The sequence below is a fragment of the Epinephelus fuscoguttatus genome, linkage group LG8, assembly GCF_011397635.1.
Source record: "Epinephelus fuscoguttatus linkage group LG8, E.fuscoguttatus.final_Chr_v1".
In the NCBI taxonomy this organism is placed as follows: domain Eukaryota; kingdom Metazoa; phylum Chordata; class Actinopteri; order Perciformes; family Serranidae; genus Epinephelus; species Epinephelus fuscoguttatus.
This window is the reverse complement of record NC_064759.1, coordinates 9,126,038-9,144,564: the sequence shown is the minus strand read 5'-3', so window position 1 is coordinate 9,144,564 and position 18,527 is coordinate 9,126,038. Positions and strand designations below refer to the sequence as shown.

The 18,527-nt window shown below is 41.5% G+C and overlaps 1 protein-coding gene across 12 annotated transcripts in view; it reads right to left on the bottom strand.

Moving 5' to 3' along the window:
- Window positions 1–18,527, bottom strand: part of syngap1b (synaptic Ras GTPase activating protein 1b) — a 217,134-nt gene that overhangs the window by 18,311 nt on the left and 180,296 nt on the right. For 7 of the 12 annotated variants that reach the window (XM_049582897.1, XM_049582902.1, XM_049582905.1 and 4 more), the window contains 8 exons: window positions 18,190–18,391; window positions 17,328–17,566; window positions 16,480–16,681; window positions 15,519–16,103; window positions 13,603–14,040; window positions 12,508–12,678; window positions 11,167–11,378; window positions 3,623–3,695 (listed from right to left, as the gene is read on the bottom strand). In XM_049582897.1, coding sequence (XP_049438854.1) covers window positions 3,623–3,695; window positions 11,167–11,378; window positions 12,508–12,678; window positions 13,603–14,040; window positions 15,519–16,103; window positions 16,480–16,681; window positions 17,328–17,566; window positions 18,190–18,391 — 2,122 coding nt within the window. Of the gene's footprint in view, window positions 1–3,622; window positions 3,696–8,269; window positions 10,101–11,166; window positions 11,379–12,507; window positions 12,679–13,602; window positions 14,041–15,518; window positions 16,104–16,479; window positions 16,682–17,327; window positions 17,567–18,189; window positions 18,392–18,527 lie in introns of those variants that run through there. The other 5 variants (XM_049582898.1, XM_049582900.1, XM_049582904.1 and 2 more) reach the window with 5 other exon arrangements.

The following is an 18,527-nucleotide window of genomic DNA, read 5'->3' as shown; positions in this document are numbered from 1 at the left end:
GACAATCCCATATAGGGTCCATGTTTTTTTTGCCCATTTACTACCTACATGGGCTCCACAAACAAATGTTGGCTGGGCAGGTTTGAGGTTGTGATTGGGTTATTTGGTGTCAGTGAACTCTGGCTACACTGGTGACCATGAGTGGGAAGTAACTAAGTATTCAAGCATAATTTCAAAGCAGGCTTTTCTTCTTCACTTGAGTATTTCCAACTACTTTAAATTTCTACTCCATGACGACTCAGAGAGAAATACTGTAGTTTTTACCCCACTACAATTCTATAATGATTTACATAAAGTTTTACTGTGCAGGGACTGTCGGCTACTGTTTGTAAACAGCATCACCACTGTAAGTCAAAGCCAACCCCAGCTTTGTCAGGTTGGTGTTTTGCCTTGGTATATTTACAGGAGGTTTTTTTTCCGCACTGTGTCTGCCATTTTTGTAGCTTCCTCTTGAATGCTTGCTGCTCATAGTCTGGCACCTGGTCACTACCTTTTTATGGTCCTAAATTCACCTGTGTGCTGTGCCCATAAATGTCCTGAACACTGCAAAATATAAAGGAAATAAGAAAATACAGACAGAGGGCAGAGTCTCTGCAGATAAATACACCACAACACACTTCTAGTGGGTCATAAGTGATGACTGAGAGGGACTATTTCTCTATGACTCCATACATTGTTTTTTTTTTTTGGAAAATCCTGCATATAGTATACTATTAAGTTACTTTGCAGATTCAGGATAATAAAAGGAAATATAATCGACCAAAAAATGTTTATGTATAAAGTTAGTCCCATCTTAACCCCCTTAACTCCCAAGTAATACATACATTTAAGCTATTGGTTACTTGTATGAAAATAACTTTGTGCCACCTTTGCTGAAACTTTCACTGTATTCTAAAAAACATACATGAGACAGATAGACTGTGAATAGATCATGCCCCTCCTCCCCTCCTACTGCCTCTAATGGCATACACAAGAATCAGACCATGGTGAGGCAGAAACAACCAATCTGAGCCGAGGAGTTCCTAAAGCAGCTGTCAATCATGTCAATCGCTGTTCGTAAACTGCTGTCAAACTGTCAAATGAGGCAACGCTGATCAAATATAAATCAAGATTCTATCACTGCATAGCCTTTTTCTCTCCTCAACTGTTTTCAGAAACATATTTTAGTGCACTGTTTAGCTGTAAAATGAGGAAGTCGTAATGTTGGATACAGTCGACTGAAGTATCGCCCACCAGCCAGACCAACTTTCTCATTGTACAGCTAATTGGTTGTTTTTGTTTACATGCAGTTTGGTCTTTAGAAGTGCTACAAGGCAATAGAGTAGGCAGAGGTATATGATTTTTCTGCTGTGTGGAAGCTCACAAACTGGTTGTATGCTTTCCTATGAAAAGTAATTGTACATATCGCACATATTTTGGAAGGCTGCAGTCACGTTACCAATGTGAGTAAATAAGGAAGCAGCCCCGAGCGGCCTTGTAAGAAGGCAGCTTGGGGTGGTGGATGGGTCACAAAAACCCAGACTTTTCCCCAGGACTTTTGGACTTGGGTGTTCAGAACCATGTGAACTTTGAGTCAATTTAAAATGGCAATAAGCGGAAATTCATCATTTCTAGATTGAAGGAATTAAAAAATGTGTTGATCTCCAGCCCCAGCGTTCATGTACATTCATGTGAATCCCTCTCGGAGCCCTTGGCCCTTCCTCCCTACAAAAGGCTACAGCCAGTGAGCAATGGCAGCGCGTATTTTTGAAGTGAAATGGCGGAGAGCGGAACAAAACGTTCACCTGAAGACGACCGGGATCCGGCATTACCTCTAAAGAAACAACGGTTGTTGGCGAAGAAGTTGTCGGATAAAGAAAGGGACAGAACCCAGATTAACATTGGCCTTGCATTTCCAAGGTGGAGAGCACTGCGAGAGCTAAAGGGGCTACAATTTGACTCGGAGCTAGCTCTTCTTCTCCTGGACAGGTAACATTAAGTAACAACATAGTCAAATGTCTGTTTTAATTAGGGTTACAGTAACGTTAGGCACATGTCCGGAGCTTGATTTATTAGCGGCTCTGTCCCAGCAATGGGTCAGGCGTTACGGTTGTGTTAGGTGAGTAGCCCGGCAGCCCAGCTAACATTTGCAATTAGCATTGTAAAATGTAGCCAGGCTAAAACATCACTCTCACTCACGGAGAAGAGTAGGAACGTTAGCGTTAGCTCCTGGTGTTAGCACTAGCCAGGATCCAGCGATGGCTCTAGCCGAGTCGGCTGCCACCGGCTACTGGAGTTCACTTTTTGCCCTTTTAAGGTACATCCTCGCCACATTTTCCAAGACCTAATCTGAGTAACTTTACTTGGCTAAACCTAACCTCCTTCTTTCTATCTATCTATCTATCTATCTATCTATCTATCTGTCTATCTATCTGTCTGTCTATCCTAATTATGTAACTATACATTTAGGACGTAACGTCACACATGGGGTGTTAATTCGTAGGATATCATATGAACTTTCTTTCATGTATTTTTCCTTGGATATGATAAGAATCATTCTATGAGAACACCTTGAGTGTGGATACAGTGAGAGTTTCAGAAAATATGACAAAAGTTATTTTTTAGAAATGTCACCAACTACAGTTTTAACATATCAATAATTATAATCCAACAATACATTATACATCATACTTAAATGGGCCATTCTGCACAATAGGTACTTAAATTTCTGTTACTGTAAGTATATTCTGATGCTAATACGTGTTTACCCTGACTTCCAACAGAGAATTCCTACACTGATGTATAGCAAAGGTAAAAGATCTGAGTACTTCCTCTGTCACTGCTGGTGATAATCATCAAGAAAAAAAGGATTATTTAAGACTGAATATCAGAGTGTCTGAGTTGTAATTAAAAGAAATCGATCTGGGTAAATGTCCACGTCTCTGTGCATAAGTGAGTAGTTGCTGTCATTACCTCTTCCATCCATAGCATTTTCTCTTAAACAGACGCATATATACATACAGTATATATGTATATTCACACACACACACACACACACACACACACACACACACACACACACACTATATTTACAGCATGAGTCATGCTTGAAGGCGGGCTACTTCCCATTGACAGGGTAAGAAATGGGCGGGTTGAGAGCATGAAATGAAAACCACTAAAGAGGAAAGCTCCTGAAGACACACCGCCACCACCAACACGCAGCATTTGGGGCTCAGCTGTTCAATAACCTGAGCGCAAGTCTGGTTCTACATCATGTGTGAAACAGGTCTAACCTCGACATGCTTGGCAGAAACATTTGACACAAACCAGTACAGAAACATCATCACAGACCGAGATAATGCTCACAAACCACCTCGATAGCTCGAGCCGAGAAATGCAAACAGCAACACTCTCTGATCTTCAAAGCTCCCAGGTACGTTGGCAGACAAGATGGCAGTCAAACCCAAACACAAGGACGGGTCAGGGATGGGGCAAGACAATCAGAAGTACCATACACACACACGCACGCAGCAGACGAAATAATAACAGTAGCAAGGGAAAAAAGAGAGGTTGAGGGGGATAGCAGAGAAGATAGCACGGGCCATCGGACAGACTCGACGAGGGAGGAAGCAGTCTCACAGACCTGATCAGCGAAAATCCTGGTTTTTGGCTCAATCATGGGTCCTCCCCTTAACTCATCCTCCACAGCCATGAGTCTTGGAAGCAGAGAAAGAGAGAGAAGGGGGGGAGGGGGTGACAGAAAGAGAGGGAGCATTATGAATTCAAGATTAACAAGAAGTTGAGCAGGTGCATCTCCAACATCTGTCTCAACAACACCACCACAGAGATAAGATGTTGGTTACCTGAATCCCAAATCTGCTCAATCTTTTAAGCCCATGCAAATGTTGAGCAAGCCATGCTTTCTGAGGCACTGCCAATTTTCACTGGTGGAGCCTTTTTTTTTCTTCTCGCCCCCATGGGATTCATCAAAGCACTTTTGCTCCATTTAAGGTGTTTTCAAAGCACAATTAGGGCCAACTGTGGACAATTATGTGAAGCGAACGGTTCAGTAACAGATCTTGATCATCCCCAGGGAATTGCCCATCTTATGTAATATGGACTGACCAAGGCACTGGTGGAAAATCCTTTGACTAATCATTTCAAAGACTCCGCTCGCAGATATGAGCTGCTGGAGTTTTCATGAGCCATCGGACAATGCAGGTTTCCCAGCTCTCATGATTATCCAAGTGCCAGGGATTTACTCCAAATAGGTTCATTCAAGGACACTTCTCATACGGGGTTATCTTGCAGTTACACAGCCAACTGGCTAAACTGTGAATACTGTTATGGTGGTGATAGATGCCAAATAGAAGTTAGTGTGAATAAAAAAAAAAGTCCTCTTCACATGATTTCATTGGTTGCTTTCATGACTTTCCATCTGTTTTACAAGATTGTACAGCAGCAGAATAAACATACTTGCAATTTGCTGACATGGAATAAGCTTGCAGGAATAATTCTCCTGTATAACAGTGAGCAAAGGAGTAACTTCCTGTCAATGTGTCTGAGTAAAATGACCAGAAAGATTCATCAAGCCACCAAGCCAATCAAATAGTTGACAGCAACATTTAATTGCCGCCATGTTTCACCACCAATCTGGTCGTATTGTGTCACTCAATACTAATTTCACATTCATGTTTTATTCAGAACACAAAGAGGCCATCCCGTTCTCACTCCCAACTCGTAGAATACTGCTGTTTTGTCAGTGATTTCAGCGTCAAATACCAAGTATCCTTTCATGGTATGATATGCACCAGGTGGCGGCTATCTCTGACGCCACTGGCCACAACTGAACTCGCCAATTACCACCACTTCGTTAGACGGCGACATGCCACATTAGTGTGGGTTTGATATGCACTGAGCGGCGGCTATATCTGACACTGTCTGCAACTACTGTAGTATAAAGAATGAGAAAGACCCATTCAAACGGCGAGAGGGGTGCTGGATCGGACAAACAAAACACCAGACTTTCACCAGGAAGCCTGTTGTTTGTTTCCTGTGTGACACCAAATGTCAATGGAGTTGTTTTAAACAATGTAGTGTGCTACGTTGGGTAGCATGCTAAAGTAGTACCATATGTCACATGACTTGACTTGATGTTAGTGACAACTAAACCAAGCCATGATGTTTTTTTCTGAACCTAACCACAGACTTTTGTTGCCTGAACTTTTGGAAATAAATGTAAAGATGATGTGATTTACCAACGTAGTAAGTTTACTTTGAAAAGGACTTTATGCACGTAACAAGTGTCTTTTGAGACGCCATCCATGAATGTCCAAAATGGGATCCAGAAGGCTACCTGGCATATCATATTTTGACATTTAGGTCTACTGACAAAGCGGCGTTATTTGACAAGTTGGGATGAGAACGCGTTGGAGAGGCACATGTTTGACAATAAAGAACGAAAATCCACAGGTGAAGTTTCAAACATAAGCGTTTGGATGTTTTATTCCATAAATAATGTACAGTGTTGAGAGTTAATTTACAAAAGAAGAAGAAAAGAAAAGAATCACTCATACTGTAAGCACACACAGAAATATAAGCACTGTCCCAAAAAACAATGGAATGTAACATGGGCATACAGCATTAAGATTCTGACATGACTTCAAGAGGCAGACAATGATTCATGTGGGTGATATGTTACAAAAAAAAGCTTCTTATATCCAGTTGTACTTCAAGTAGTGTGCTTTTGAGGTCAAGTCGTACATGTAGTCAAAACAATGTGTGTAACATGAGGTCACAATGTCTGAACATTTTGCTACAGAGAAAAAAGGCAAGAGACAAATAGGATGTAAAGTTGATGTAAAGTCAACGGAAAGAAACAACAGACCTGGATCAAACAGCAGCTGCAAATACTTTCTTGTGTCTTTGCCGACATGAAGTACGTCTCTTTGACTGAAAACTTACCTCTCAACGTCAGATTGGTGCTGATGCTGCAGACCCCCACCCATAAGGTTCAAGCAAACTAAGAATTATTTGCAACTATTTGACACAGGTCTGCATAAAAGAGACTATAAACCCTTGGCTGTTGCTACAAGCCATGTCAATCAGACCAATATTGATCACACACACATCAAGCCAAAACTCATCACCACTATGAATTCATTTGCAAGATTTAAACAGAAGTTTTGCCGTAGTACAATCGACACAGCCTATCAATATATTCTTGCTACAAAAGAGAGGCGGAAATACTGACACCAGAATATTATCTATATCTCTGGAGAGGGAAAAACAAAATAATATTGTCGCCCTTTTAATAATATTTAAATCATACTGTAACTGCATAAGTTAAATGACAGTACTGTCTAACTTTCTTAAACGACTATTCTGATCACCATCACCACCAATGACGGACTGCAGGTCAAAAGGCATACCAAGCATATACAGCAAAATCATACAGATAGAAGAGAAATCGTTGTCGCTTTAATTAATAAATAATATCCATTGCAGTTTTTTTAAAATGTAGATAAATTCACAAACACCGTACAGAGAAGCCAAAAACAAATAGAGAACTTAAGAACACACTTTGCAGAACATACTGTTGTCAAAGAGTCACGTCATTGTTGTCATGTTGTCTCATGTTGCACTTTACAGTATTCTAGGTCTTTTCTGTTTAGATACTGTGGATGGCACCTGGTTAAAGGTTTTAGTAACACTTCATAATAACCATCATTAATAAATGGTAAATTGATAGTTAATTCAACTTTAGTTAAAAGTTATTTTACTGTAAAACAATGAAATGATAATGTTTAGTAATTAATAGCAATGCTATCATTTGTGGTATTTTAACAGTTTATTGTTGCACAGATAAAGCATTTTATATACTATATTAAGTGGTGTTCTTACATGTAAGGCGTGTGAACGTTTTATGTGTCGCTTAGATGACGATGAGCTGCTTTTGGCACTCATACAGGCTCAGGAAACACTGCCAAGATAGAGAGATTACTGACCTAATGAAGTGAGATGTTTTTGGGCTTTTTGTCTCTATTAGATGGGACTGTTGAAGCGTGAGGGGGGCAAAGAGAAGGGGGATGACATGCAACAAAGGGCCACAGGGAACTGAGCCCGCTGCGGCAAGGACATTGCCTTTGTATATGGGATGCCTGCTCTATCCACTAAGTCACCAGGCGCCCCCATTAGTTTATAATTACCTGAAAAATAAGACGTTCGTCGTTACCCTAAAATGAGCTGTTAATATCTATATACAGGGCAGGTCCTCTTCCATGGAGTCCGCCATGTTGTTCTAGAGTAGCCCAGAATGGACAAATCAAGCACTGGCTCTAAACAGGGCCATTCCATGACTGTATTAAGAGAACTGGATACATCTTTGGAGGCGGGGCCCAGTTAATTCCTACGAAAGTCGCTCGGTGGCACATGAACCCAAAAAATCTGTCCGACCTGAAAGAGGGATCCCTCCTCAGTGGATCTTCCTGAGGTTTCTACTATTTTTTCCCCTGTTAAAGTTTTTTTTGGGAGTTTTTTCTTATCCGCTGTGAGGGTCCATAGACTGAGGGATGTCGAATGCAGTAAAGCCCTCTGATTTAAAAATAAAATTAAAATTGAATTGAAAAAAGTTTGACTCCTGTGTATAAAATTACCCAGATTTTAGGAACTGCTTCTGCATTGTGTGGCCCATCATGCAGGCACACTAGAGACTTCCACCTGCTGAGCTGGCTACTTCCGATTTAGCGCTCCGTTAACTTCATTTGGGAAAAAATAATTATATCATACAGCCCTTCAAGACTTTCCAAATGTTCTTAGATCGAGTGGACCAAATTAGTGAAATCAGTGGACAGTGAAAAGGGTCATTTCACTGGGGATGTGACTGAAAAAATGTATCCACTGAACAGAAGTCTATGGGAAAAAGTCTTTTTGGGCCACATGGCATCACATGACGGATGTAATTACACTGTTTGGCCTCTACGAAAATTGGCTTCAAAGCCCGGCACACTTCCTGGAGGTATTTTTGAGTTTTTGTGTCAGCCAATATAATTTTCCTACTGGGCACATGGGAGAAGTTTCAGCTCTGCAACCTCACCACTAGATGTCAATAAATCCTTCACACTGGACCTTTAATTTAGAATATAAAATGTTAAAATGTGTGCAACAAAAAACTGTTAAAATACCATAAATTATAGCATTAATAATAATCAGCAATTTTTTTCATTTCTTTGATTATTAACAGTAAAATAACTACTAACTTAGGTTTAATAAACTATCAAATTACCATTTATCAATGATGGTTATTCTAAAGTGTTACCAAGATTTTGGCAGGAAGTTACTGTTTCTTTATGTGCACAAGATGCATACAATATACCTCAGCAGGATCCTGCATGTGCATCTGCACACACAGCACATGTAGAATATTGTATCTATTATTGCGCTTCTCCTGCTAAAAAGTTAACTATTGCAAAGTCAAAATAATTATAATCTCACTCTCAATAGAATTCATATATATTTCATATATCATTATTGTTATGGCTCTTGCATCACAGACTTTAATATGCTATGGATTATAGTTAAAAATAGATTATTACTATATGACAGGTGCATTTAAGACCATTGATTTTTTTTTCCCCACTGCAGACTCACCGTAAATCTGTTGTTCAGTTCACAGCAGCTCGGGGAAGATAAATAGTTTATATTTATAATTACCAAAATGCATTAAAATATTTTGACAATAAATAAATAAATAAATAAATTAGAGAGCCTGTAGCCAACTTATGGGATCAGTACCCTAAAGAAAATATATAGATACAAGTGCTACAGGTAAAGTGGATTCAGTGTTTTCAGTGGATTTAACCTAGCATGACCTAAAACTCAAGTTTTGGCTTTGGTTTAAATTAGATCATTGAAAAACAAGAAGTGTATCTGGTCCAATGACAGATATTGGATTTGCTCTGAGCTTTAGGTTTATGCACAGAACATTAAGGCTTCTCTGAAATAAAATCTCTGACACTTGAAACACAACGCTGAGTGTTTTAGTTCTGCAGATAGAGAGAGTTTTTCAAGCCTACCCAGGAGCCATGAATTCAGGGATCACGTGCACGCTCCTTTTTTGCAGAACCTGAGTTGCTTTTGCATCATAATGTGTCTGAATGTGAAAATTTAACATAAAAAGTCAATTAAAGATGAAATAGAACATAAGGCTGTGGTTACACTTGTCGTTTCACTAAAATTTTGGAGTCCCGTGGCCTGAGACCATGCTTCTTGCACCTTGCACCTTTTGCATACTTTAAAATTAAAATCCAAATGATGCACAAGTCTTGAAATGCATTTGATGATATGATCTGGCTCAGTGAATTTTGAGTGACTCGGAAGCATAGATCTGCTACTTTATTCTTCCTTGTGTGGTCAGCTGATAAAAGTCACACAGGATACAAGTGTACGCCTTGATGATATGAGTTTCCTGCACACTATGCTGTGTGTGTGCAGCAGGTTCACTGTATTCTCTTTAAACTCTAGGGGAGCAGTAATTAATGGTTTGGCTTTAAGTGCTCTGCTAAAGTTTCTCTATTATGTGGCATATTTTCCTTTATGCCCTCATGCTTGAATCGTCATCATTGTCTGTGACTCCCCCCCTCTCCATATTACATCATAGCATCGTATGAATGTAAAAAAAAAAAAGAAGAACGGAAGAGAGGTTTCGGTCCCCACGTAGAAAGATACATCAGCAGTCCTTCAGTGAACGTGGTTCACCTTGATTTAAAATGGAAGAGCTAATATTAAACCACGGTCTTCCATAGTCCTCTGCCTGAAGGTCCAAAACAACGTGTTGCTTTAAAAAGTGCAGACATGTTTCTGAAGTTATCAAATTTTCAATCCTCTTGTGCTTTTACGGTGCAATCTCTTGGGAGAGTCAATTGAAAATTAAGCTAAGTGGAATCTGAAATGATCCCGAGATCCAGTTAAAAGCTGTGTTCATAAAATGGTAAGTGCAGCAGCACAAGGACACGGGAGGGTGTTCTAAGGGTGGGTTTTTATATACAAGGTTAGGGTGTTAAAGATGTTTCCCCATAAAAGACGAGCAGGACTGTCTCTGTCTTCATTCCGTGTCTTCTTTCCTGGAGTGGATTAGAAGTGGCAATATTCTCTGTCACAGTTATCCACCCTTCAGATGCAGACCACAGACTATTATAAGATGTGAACAAGACATTATTGTACTTTTCTGCTTACAGAGCCTATTTATCTGAACTCTTTCCACAGTAAGACTAAATTTGAGCAGCATTGCTAATGTGCAGTCACACTTAAAATGCTCAAATCCTTAGAACACAGCAAACATTTGGTTTTCGTGTCTGAACACAACTGAGATACGATCAATATTCCACTCTTTTCCCCATCAACTACTTAATTTTGTGGTCGATCAATAAAAACTTGAGAATGCACTGCGAAATTGCACCACTACGATTTCACACAAGCACTCAATAATATTGGGACTCAGCTGGAGTTCTCCACAGTCATCCAAATATGATGCTCTTGAATAAACCCTGTTACGATAGCAGATTTGCTACAAGAGCTTAGGGGACAATCAAAGACTCCTTTGTCCAGCTTAACTCGGTTGAAAAGAACCAGCCTCCGAGGGAACATGCACTGCACGCTTATCAGAGAAGATATAGATCTCTATCTTCCTTATATTAGTCTCTCATTTAATTTGTCACTCATTACATGTCTGCAGCTTTGGCTCTCAATATACAGTACAGCTCCCTGCTTTGCTCCCAGGGCTGTAGTGCTTAATGAAACTGAAACAACCTCCTACTCTCCAATATTCTTTGCAAGATAACACCCCTGTAAATAGAGTCTTATTCCAATATGCAATACATGTATTTTAGGAAAAAACATTGCAGCTTCAAGTTCCTCTTTCACTCTTGTTAAATAGAATCTAGTATGCTAAAGCTGTAGTGTGCTTCCACTTACTCCACAGAAGCATGAAAATGCATTTTAATTAATGCTAGCAATCTTTATCTGAGGGAATGTCATTTTTTTCCACATATTTTGGAAGAAAAACTCATATAGTCTAATTCACCAAAGGCATCACAGTAAACAGAGATAAAGTCAATGTGGCCCGCCAATTCGCCCACATGACGTCTTAGCTGTCTTTTGCCCTCCATCCCAACAACAGCCTCCATTTACCTGCTAATTATTCCTTTAATTTGGGAGTCTTTCTCCGCTTGCTGTTGCCGTAGCTTCCTCTCACTGTCTTCCAGTCGATTCTGGTACTGTAGGAGGATCTTATTGGTCTGCTGCTCCTGCGTGAGGAGCCTCCGCTCGTACTCCTCCAGCTTTTTGTGGGACATCATCAGGCGGTCCTTCAGGGAGTTGATCTCCTCCTCGTACTCCCGTACCTGAGGCAGAGGTATGGAGAGAAATTAGAAATGTTTAAACCTGGTTGACATGCCTTGACTTCTCAGTGGCTAAAAGATTTATAGCAGGGGCGATTGCTCTGAGACAACAAGGGAGGCTGATCTTCCCCTAAAATTTCATAGAAGAAATGTTCAAATATGCACTATTGAATTTACATTAAAATAAGAATTTACATTGCATTAAACGTGTGCTAGGATGCATTTAACATCATGACTATGATGTTCAAACGTCAGCTGTTATCAGCAGTTTTCAAACGTGACCTCCCCGTCATACATTCTCATGTCAGCACGGTGGACGTGGAGCCTCCAAGAATTCCTATGAGACAGCGCTGAGCAAGTTTTTTTCATGCAGCTAAGCAAGACGGTCATTGGATAAATGCAACAAAATCGTCACTTCCAGGGAGGCTCAGCTTCCCTGGATCCTAATGGAGTGGTGGGCGGGAGAGGACGCTCGGTGTATGCATGATGATTGGAGGAATTGTCTAAAAGGCTGAACCCCTTTGTGATTGACAGCACTTTGCATTTTGAGCTCAGTCCCATGCAGATATTTGCGAGTGGAGTGCCGTCCGGAGTTCCATATTTCAAAAAGCGAAATAGCTCATTTTCACCATTTTAGACACAGTTCAGGTGTTTAAAGCCATCTGAAAATCTGTGAGGTGTGTTTTGCTGTGGTTCTATGGCATGAGTGTGGTTGGAAAACGGCTTCAATTAAATGTTCCTTTTATAAGTTACTGCCTCGCTACAATATGACAGATTTTATGATTTAAACTTAAAGTGAGCTTCCCCTGTTTGAAAGACCAGCAGCCGCCACTGATTTAAAGGTGCTTTATGCACATTCATGACTTTACAAGACATACTGGAAAGTACAGAGCCACCTCCACATATTCCAAATCAGAGGGCTGATGTACACTGAATGTATGAAAAAGATTTGAACACTTGGCTGATGGCTGTTCTTTCCCACACTGTCTGGGACCTCTTACTTCTGTGTTAAGACGAGATCTGAGTGCCATCTGCTCAGCACTGATAGACATGACTCAGTGTTCCTCTAAGCATGAATTGAACTTTTGCTTTTATTCAAAAGGCAGTTTATAAACTTAAAAACGATACCCACCCTGTCCATGCGTGACTCATCCATGCTCTTTGAGTACTCCTTCAGTTTGAACTCCTCACGGTCAATCCGCGAACTTTCAATGTCAGCCGACAGATGAGGCATGTTGGAGACCCAGGCCACTGTTCGCTCATTGGCTGAGGGTGGGTTGAGGGTGGATGGAGTCTGGGAGCCCTGGGAAAAAAAAGCCAGCACACTGGATATGAGAACATGAGTTCTTAAATGGACGAGAAACAGTTCCATAACAAGTAGCAGGCTTTAACGCAAGGTGCCTCAAGGTGCCTCATGCATTTTGAGCTGGACCCTGGTGGGACTCCTGACCGTGTTAGTGCCATTCTCAATTAAAACCTAAACACAGTAACTGACATTTTAAGCCCTATTTCCATACTACTACTATTATTAGCTGGGAACCTCTGTGATTTAGAATAAACACCGTCGTGTCTGGGCTTTGTGCAGCGCATTCAATCAGAGTAAGTCTATATTTTACTAGTCATTTGTAGCTCCACTCCATACAATACAGACACACTGATGCACAGCGTTAAACAAACAGAACCGATTCTGCCACACACCGTCACACGTTATCCATCTCATCATCTTTCCAGATTTCGCTTTTTCTGCAAACAGGTCTCCATGTTGTGTAGCGAGACGAGCCTCCTGCACCCTACTGCTGTCAAAACTTTCGTTTGTAATTGCCAATGCAGCCTCCGTGATACTCAACAGGGAAAGAGGCAGAAAAGAGGAGCGGAGGAAACAGAAAACCTAAATATGACCCCAAATCACAGAGATGCCGATACGCACAGGACTAATATAATTACACAACCTCTGCATTTGGCGAAATATGGTGCGTAATTTGCATTTTTTACTTGATAAATTATGGACATGCCAGCTTCGCATGGGATTAAGATCACACGACCTCTGCAATTATTACAAATTACCAGAGATCTCCAAGTAATACTAGTCCAGTGCAAACAGGGCTTCACACACATTGTTGAGAAACAGTCATGAGTGGGGTGGTGCATGAGGTGCTGACAGAAAGAACTGGAGTGCTCGAGAGAAGAATAAAGAGAATAAAATGAATTCAGAGCGTGCAGATGTTACCTGTTTGCTCATGGTGGGTTTGAGCAGGTGCTGTTGCGGAGGCTGTTGCTGTGGTGACTGTTGAGTGCTCTGACTGGTGGTTCCCTGTGGACTCTGGCTTTCCCTGACAGAGCTCTGCTGGTGGGGAAGGCCCGGGGCAGTGTTGTCTTTGACGGACAGCTGCCGGGACCCGTGCTGCCGGCCGCCATAGCCGGACTCTGGTGACTGGAGGAGATTTCCGCTCTGAGGCCGTGTTTTAGCCAGAGCAGCAGGTGCAGCAGCCGCACTAACGGACAGCTGGTGGGAGGTCTGGGACTTGACACGCTGAGATGGAGGCGGGGCAACAGAACTCTGGCGCACAGGTTGGACTGTGGAGGGGGGCGTAGTGGCCAGGGAGGAGTGGGAGGTTCCTGTCTGGGAGGTCATGCCCATCATTTGTTGTTGCTGTTGGAGGTTATCCTTAGAAAGAAAAACAGGAAATAAGAAGTTAGCATTTTCAGTTTGTTCCAGTTATTTTGGGGCAGATGATGCTACTGTCAACTTCTTGGGCAGTCAGATTGAAAAATGCAAGAGGCTGCAGTGGTTGAGCGTGTTGCTTTAGCTACTACTGAGACAATGAAATACAACCAGGAAGTTTAGTTTGAGAAACAGAACAATGGATATTCAGTTTCATGTCATCACCCACATTTTCTCCCCAGGTTTCCTGCTTGACAACTGTTGACTATCAGCTGCAACTAACTAGAGGTGTGGACTCGAGTCAAACTGAAGTCACAGATTTGATGGCTTTAGACTCGACTTGTAGAAATAAGAGATTAAAAAGTGTGTTAAGGTTGGTGTCAAAGTCATATGTGACATCAAAGTACTCTATTTACTATTTTAAAGCATTTAAATTAACACGATACAACAAGACAGGACAGAAACACACAAATTTAATTCTGTCATGGCACTGGTTGATAGTGCTGTATGCTGTGAAAGTGCAATGTCAGCAGCACTATGTTTTTCACTTACTTTAACAAACTTGTTTTAACAAATAAATACAAATTTTAAAAAGCAATGATGATATTTGTAAGTGTAATATATTATTAATCTGTTGTTAAAATACCATTATATTTGGTGAAGAGTGCATTATGAGTTGTTCAAGCCTTGAGACTCAAAGTTTAGGACTTGGGACATTACTCAGGACTTCAGACCCACTTGTGACTAAGCAGACAATGACTTAGTCCCAAATCTGCAACTAACAATAATTTGAACTCCTGATTAATCTGCCAATTATCTTCTCAATTATGTGATTAATCTTTTGGTCTATAAAATGTCAGAGAATGGTGAAAAGGGTTAATCACAACTTCCTAAAAGCCAAGGTGATGTCTTTTTTGTTCGCTTTGTCTGACCAACAGTCAAAAATCAAACGAGATCCAGATTACGATCACATAAGACAAAGAAAACCAGTGAATCTTTTACAACTGTGAAGCTGGAAGTAGATAATGTTATGACATTTATGCCTGCAAAATATGACTCAAAAGATTTATTTTCTGTCAATTGACTAATAGATTAATGAACGAATCATTTCAACTCTTCTGTTAAATGAAGGCAAAATCCCCCCCTGTCCAAAAAGTTGTCTTTTTCTGGTTCCAGTTTCTCAAATGTGTGGATTTGCTGCTTTTCTTTTGGGTTCTATTGCTGTATGTTGAAGATCTTTGGTTTTAGGACCTTTGGTTGAACAAAGCAGACAACCTGATGACATCACCATGGACTTTGGAAATTTGTGATGGCCATTTCTCACCATAATCAACAGGTTAATAAACTAAAAGAAATGTTGGAACAATAACCAACCCAACAATCATAAGTTGAAGCCCTAAAGCCATCAAAAATGAAAAGAGACAAAGAACTCCACACATAAAGGCTCTCAGACGTCACAAGAATACAATAAACACATTTACCGGCACATGAATGGACATCTGCCTGCGTCCATAGTCAGCCCTGCTGTAGTCGTCACTGTAGCTGTGTGAGTGGATGATGCTGGGTTGGCCCAGGTGACCGTCCCTGGTCCTGAGGGTGGACAGGTCCTCACTGCGAGAGAACCCCCCATGGGCAAACTGTGGCATGTAGGTCTGGTGATCAGGTTCTGGGGCCAGGAGCAGGGGTGCTGGAGGTTGAGCCCGGCTGTGCTGGTGATGGAGCTGTTGTTGAGGCCCATCAGCAGTCGCCAGATGAAAGAGGGGATTCTGGAAGGAAAGCGGGTAGCGCATGGCGGCGGCCTGCTGTTGCTGCTGCTGGGATAGCGAGTCGGTGGTGGTGCCCATCTGGCTCAGCTGGCTCAGCCGAAGACCGCCGGACATGCTGGAGCCGCCAGAGCCAGCTGACAACCTCCCACCGGCCCGCAGCTGGCTGCTCAGGCCCGACCCCAGGCCGCCACCGCCTCCGCTGCTCAGCCCTCCGAAGCTGCCCATGCCGGCGATGGAGGCCTGGGAGGAGTTGAGCATGTCCACCGACTGCAGGTTAGACACGCTGTTCATTCGGGAATCCTGGAGGTCCATCATAGATACGCTTTTATTGACACTGAGCACCTAAATAATAAGGGATATGAGAGGCTTTTGCGCCCCCTGTTTTTATGTATGTTAGGTGGCCACGGATGATATGGGTGAGGGTGGTGCGGGTGTTTTTACCGCGAGGCCTGGATATCGGAATGCCTCAAAGTATTTCCCAGGAAATACCGCTAGGATGAGTTGCGTGGTGAATCAGTGGAAAAAAAGCAGATGTCATGATATACTACAGCCTCGATCACACGATGGCAGATTCTATCAAGTATGACTAACATGCACGTCATACTAACCTCACTTTGATAAAGATAGACCTAGTGGATGGGATGATGATTCCCCAACTCAGCATGATAAAACTCACCTTGGGGTCTGGCTCCGTGATGTCCGAGCTGCTTGTGCAGTAGGCTGGGCTGGATCGGGCCAAGGGAGGACGTGATACATAAAACATGTCTTTGGAGGACGCTCGATGGGGGTGGTCACGGTCCTGAAAACTCATCTGGGAGCGAGATGGCATGACTCCTCCGGTGGAGGTGGGGGAAGGCAAGCGAGTGATATCTATAGAGCTGGAGAACAGCAGTGAGTAAGGTCAACAATAACTGAGGAAAGAGACTTAAGCCTGATTTATATCTTGCTCAACAGAAATTATGTATTTTCGATAGACACTGACCAACTCCTCTTTTTGCGCTCCAGTTTTTACGTTAAAAATCTCATCTGTAATTGACTCCTTTCATTATTAAAATGTAAAAAAACACAAAAAATGCAGAAAAGATACAGCTGTCAGAGGGACAGCTACATCAATTGGAATGATATAACAAAATCAGACAGCTGGAAAATAGCGTACAGTTAACTTGGAAACGACTGAAACCTTTTGGCGAAGCATACAATGAAAATGCTTATTTAATTTTTGTCTTGTAACTTATTAAAAGTGTTGAACACCCTGTCATAAATCAGGCTTAAGATATAATTCGAGCTGCAATGATTGGTTGATTAATTGTAAGTCAATCTATTATAATCAGCAACTATACTGATGATCTATTAATCAATCTGAGCTAATTTTTAAGATACCATGCCAAAGTTCTCTGGTTGTAACTTCTCAGATGTGAGTATTTACTGGCTTCCTTCATCTTGTACAAGAGTAAACATAGGAACAACAACAAAGGAATCAAAGTCGATCAATCAAACAACTGTTCAGTGTTTAATGTGGCCTACCTATTAAGATCCCTCATCATGAGATTTTGGAACTCCGATGAGATGCCCCTGTTGAAGCTCGGCCGTGACAGCAGCCTGTCTATCTGCCTCTCCTGCACCCTGTCTGTCTGATGGCTGGGCTGCCTCTGGAGGTGTGGGTTACGCAAGGCCATGCTGATGTCGTTCAGGAGGCGAGGCAAAGGGCCCAGTTTGATGATGGCATCCTGCGGTTCAAAGAAAACCAGTTTTGCTGAGTTTTGCTGCGGATTTAAGAGATAATTCATTTTGAGTTATCGAACGTAGAGCTTTCATTAAAATGTCATATATCCATCGTCACCTGAGTTAACAACAGCTCAAGCCACAACACAGACTGATGAGCCTTATTTAGCAAGAATGTTTGAGGTGTTTGGTTTAGTTTGGCTTCATCTAACCTGAAGTGATGTATAAGGGGTGGACAGTAACATGACAACCTGCACAATATAATAATGCTCTTCAGTGCAACAGCGCTGAAATAAATGACTACTGTTATTTTAATTTAATTTAAGCCAAACGTACTGGTGGTTTTTTACTAGACTGCATTATATTATCATGTATAGCTGAGATTTATTTCCCTTTACATGAAAGTATAGTGTATGTGTCTAATCTCTGTATGGCAAAATTATTGAAATAGAGCAGTATGACCAGATAACAATGAAAAATTAATAAAATCACAGGGAAAATATGTGTAAAAAGATGACAAAAAACAAAATAAAAGGGAACAAAATTGTTCTACATAAGTATTATCTAGAAAATCTATTCAAATAACATGTCTCATTGTGGAAAGAATGACAGTGTAAATTTGCAGTTTAAAATAGCACAGGTGACGTGTCCTGTTTGTGTTTACCTTGCTGAGCTGAGCTATGACCTCCCAGAGGAGACTGTGGAGTATGGACAGCTCTCTGCCCAGGTCGATGTATCCTTCAAAGCCGCCCGCATTGCTGACACTGTCAAGGTTGGAGATCTCGTACAGAAACTGCTGCATGGAGCCCCACTCCATCTCTAAAAACTCATTCATGAAACACATGTACTCCTCTTTAGTGCCAAACCTGCAGGTGGGGAAGGAAGGAAAGGCCAGTGGGGAGAGTATGAAGAGAAGAGAAGGGAAGGTGACAGAAAAGGTAGAAAAAATAAGTGAGCAACACATGACTCTGAAATTAAATGTCAGCTAGAATCACCATCTAT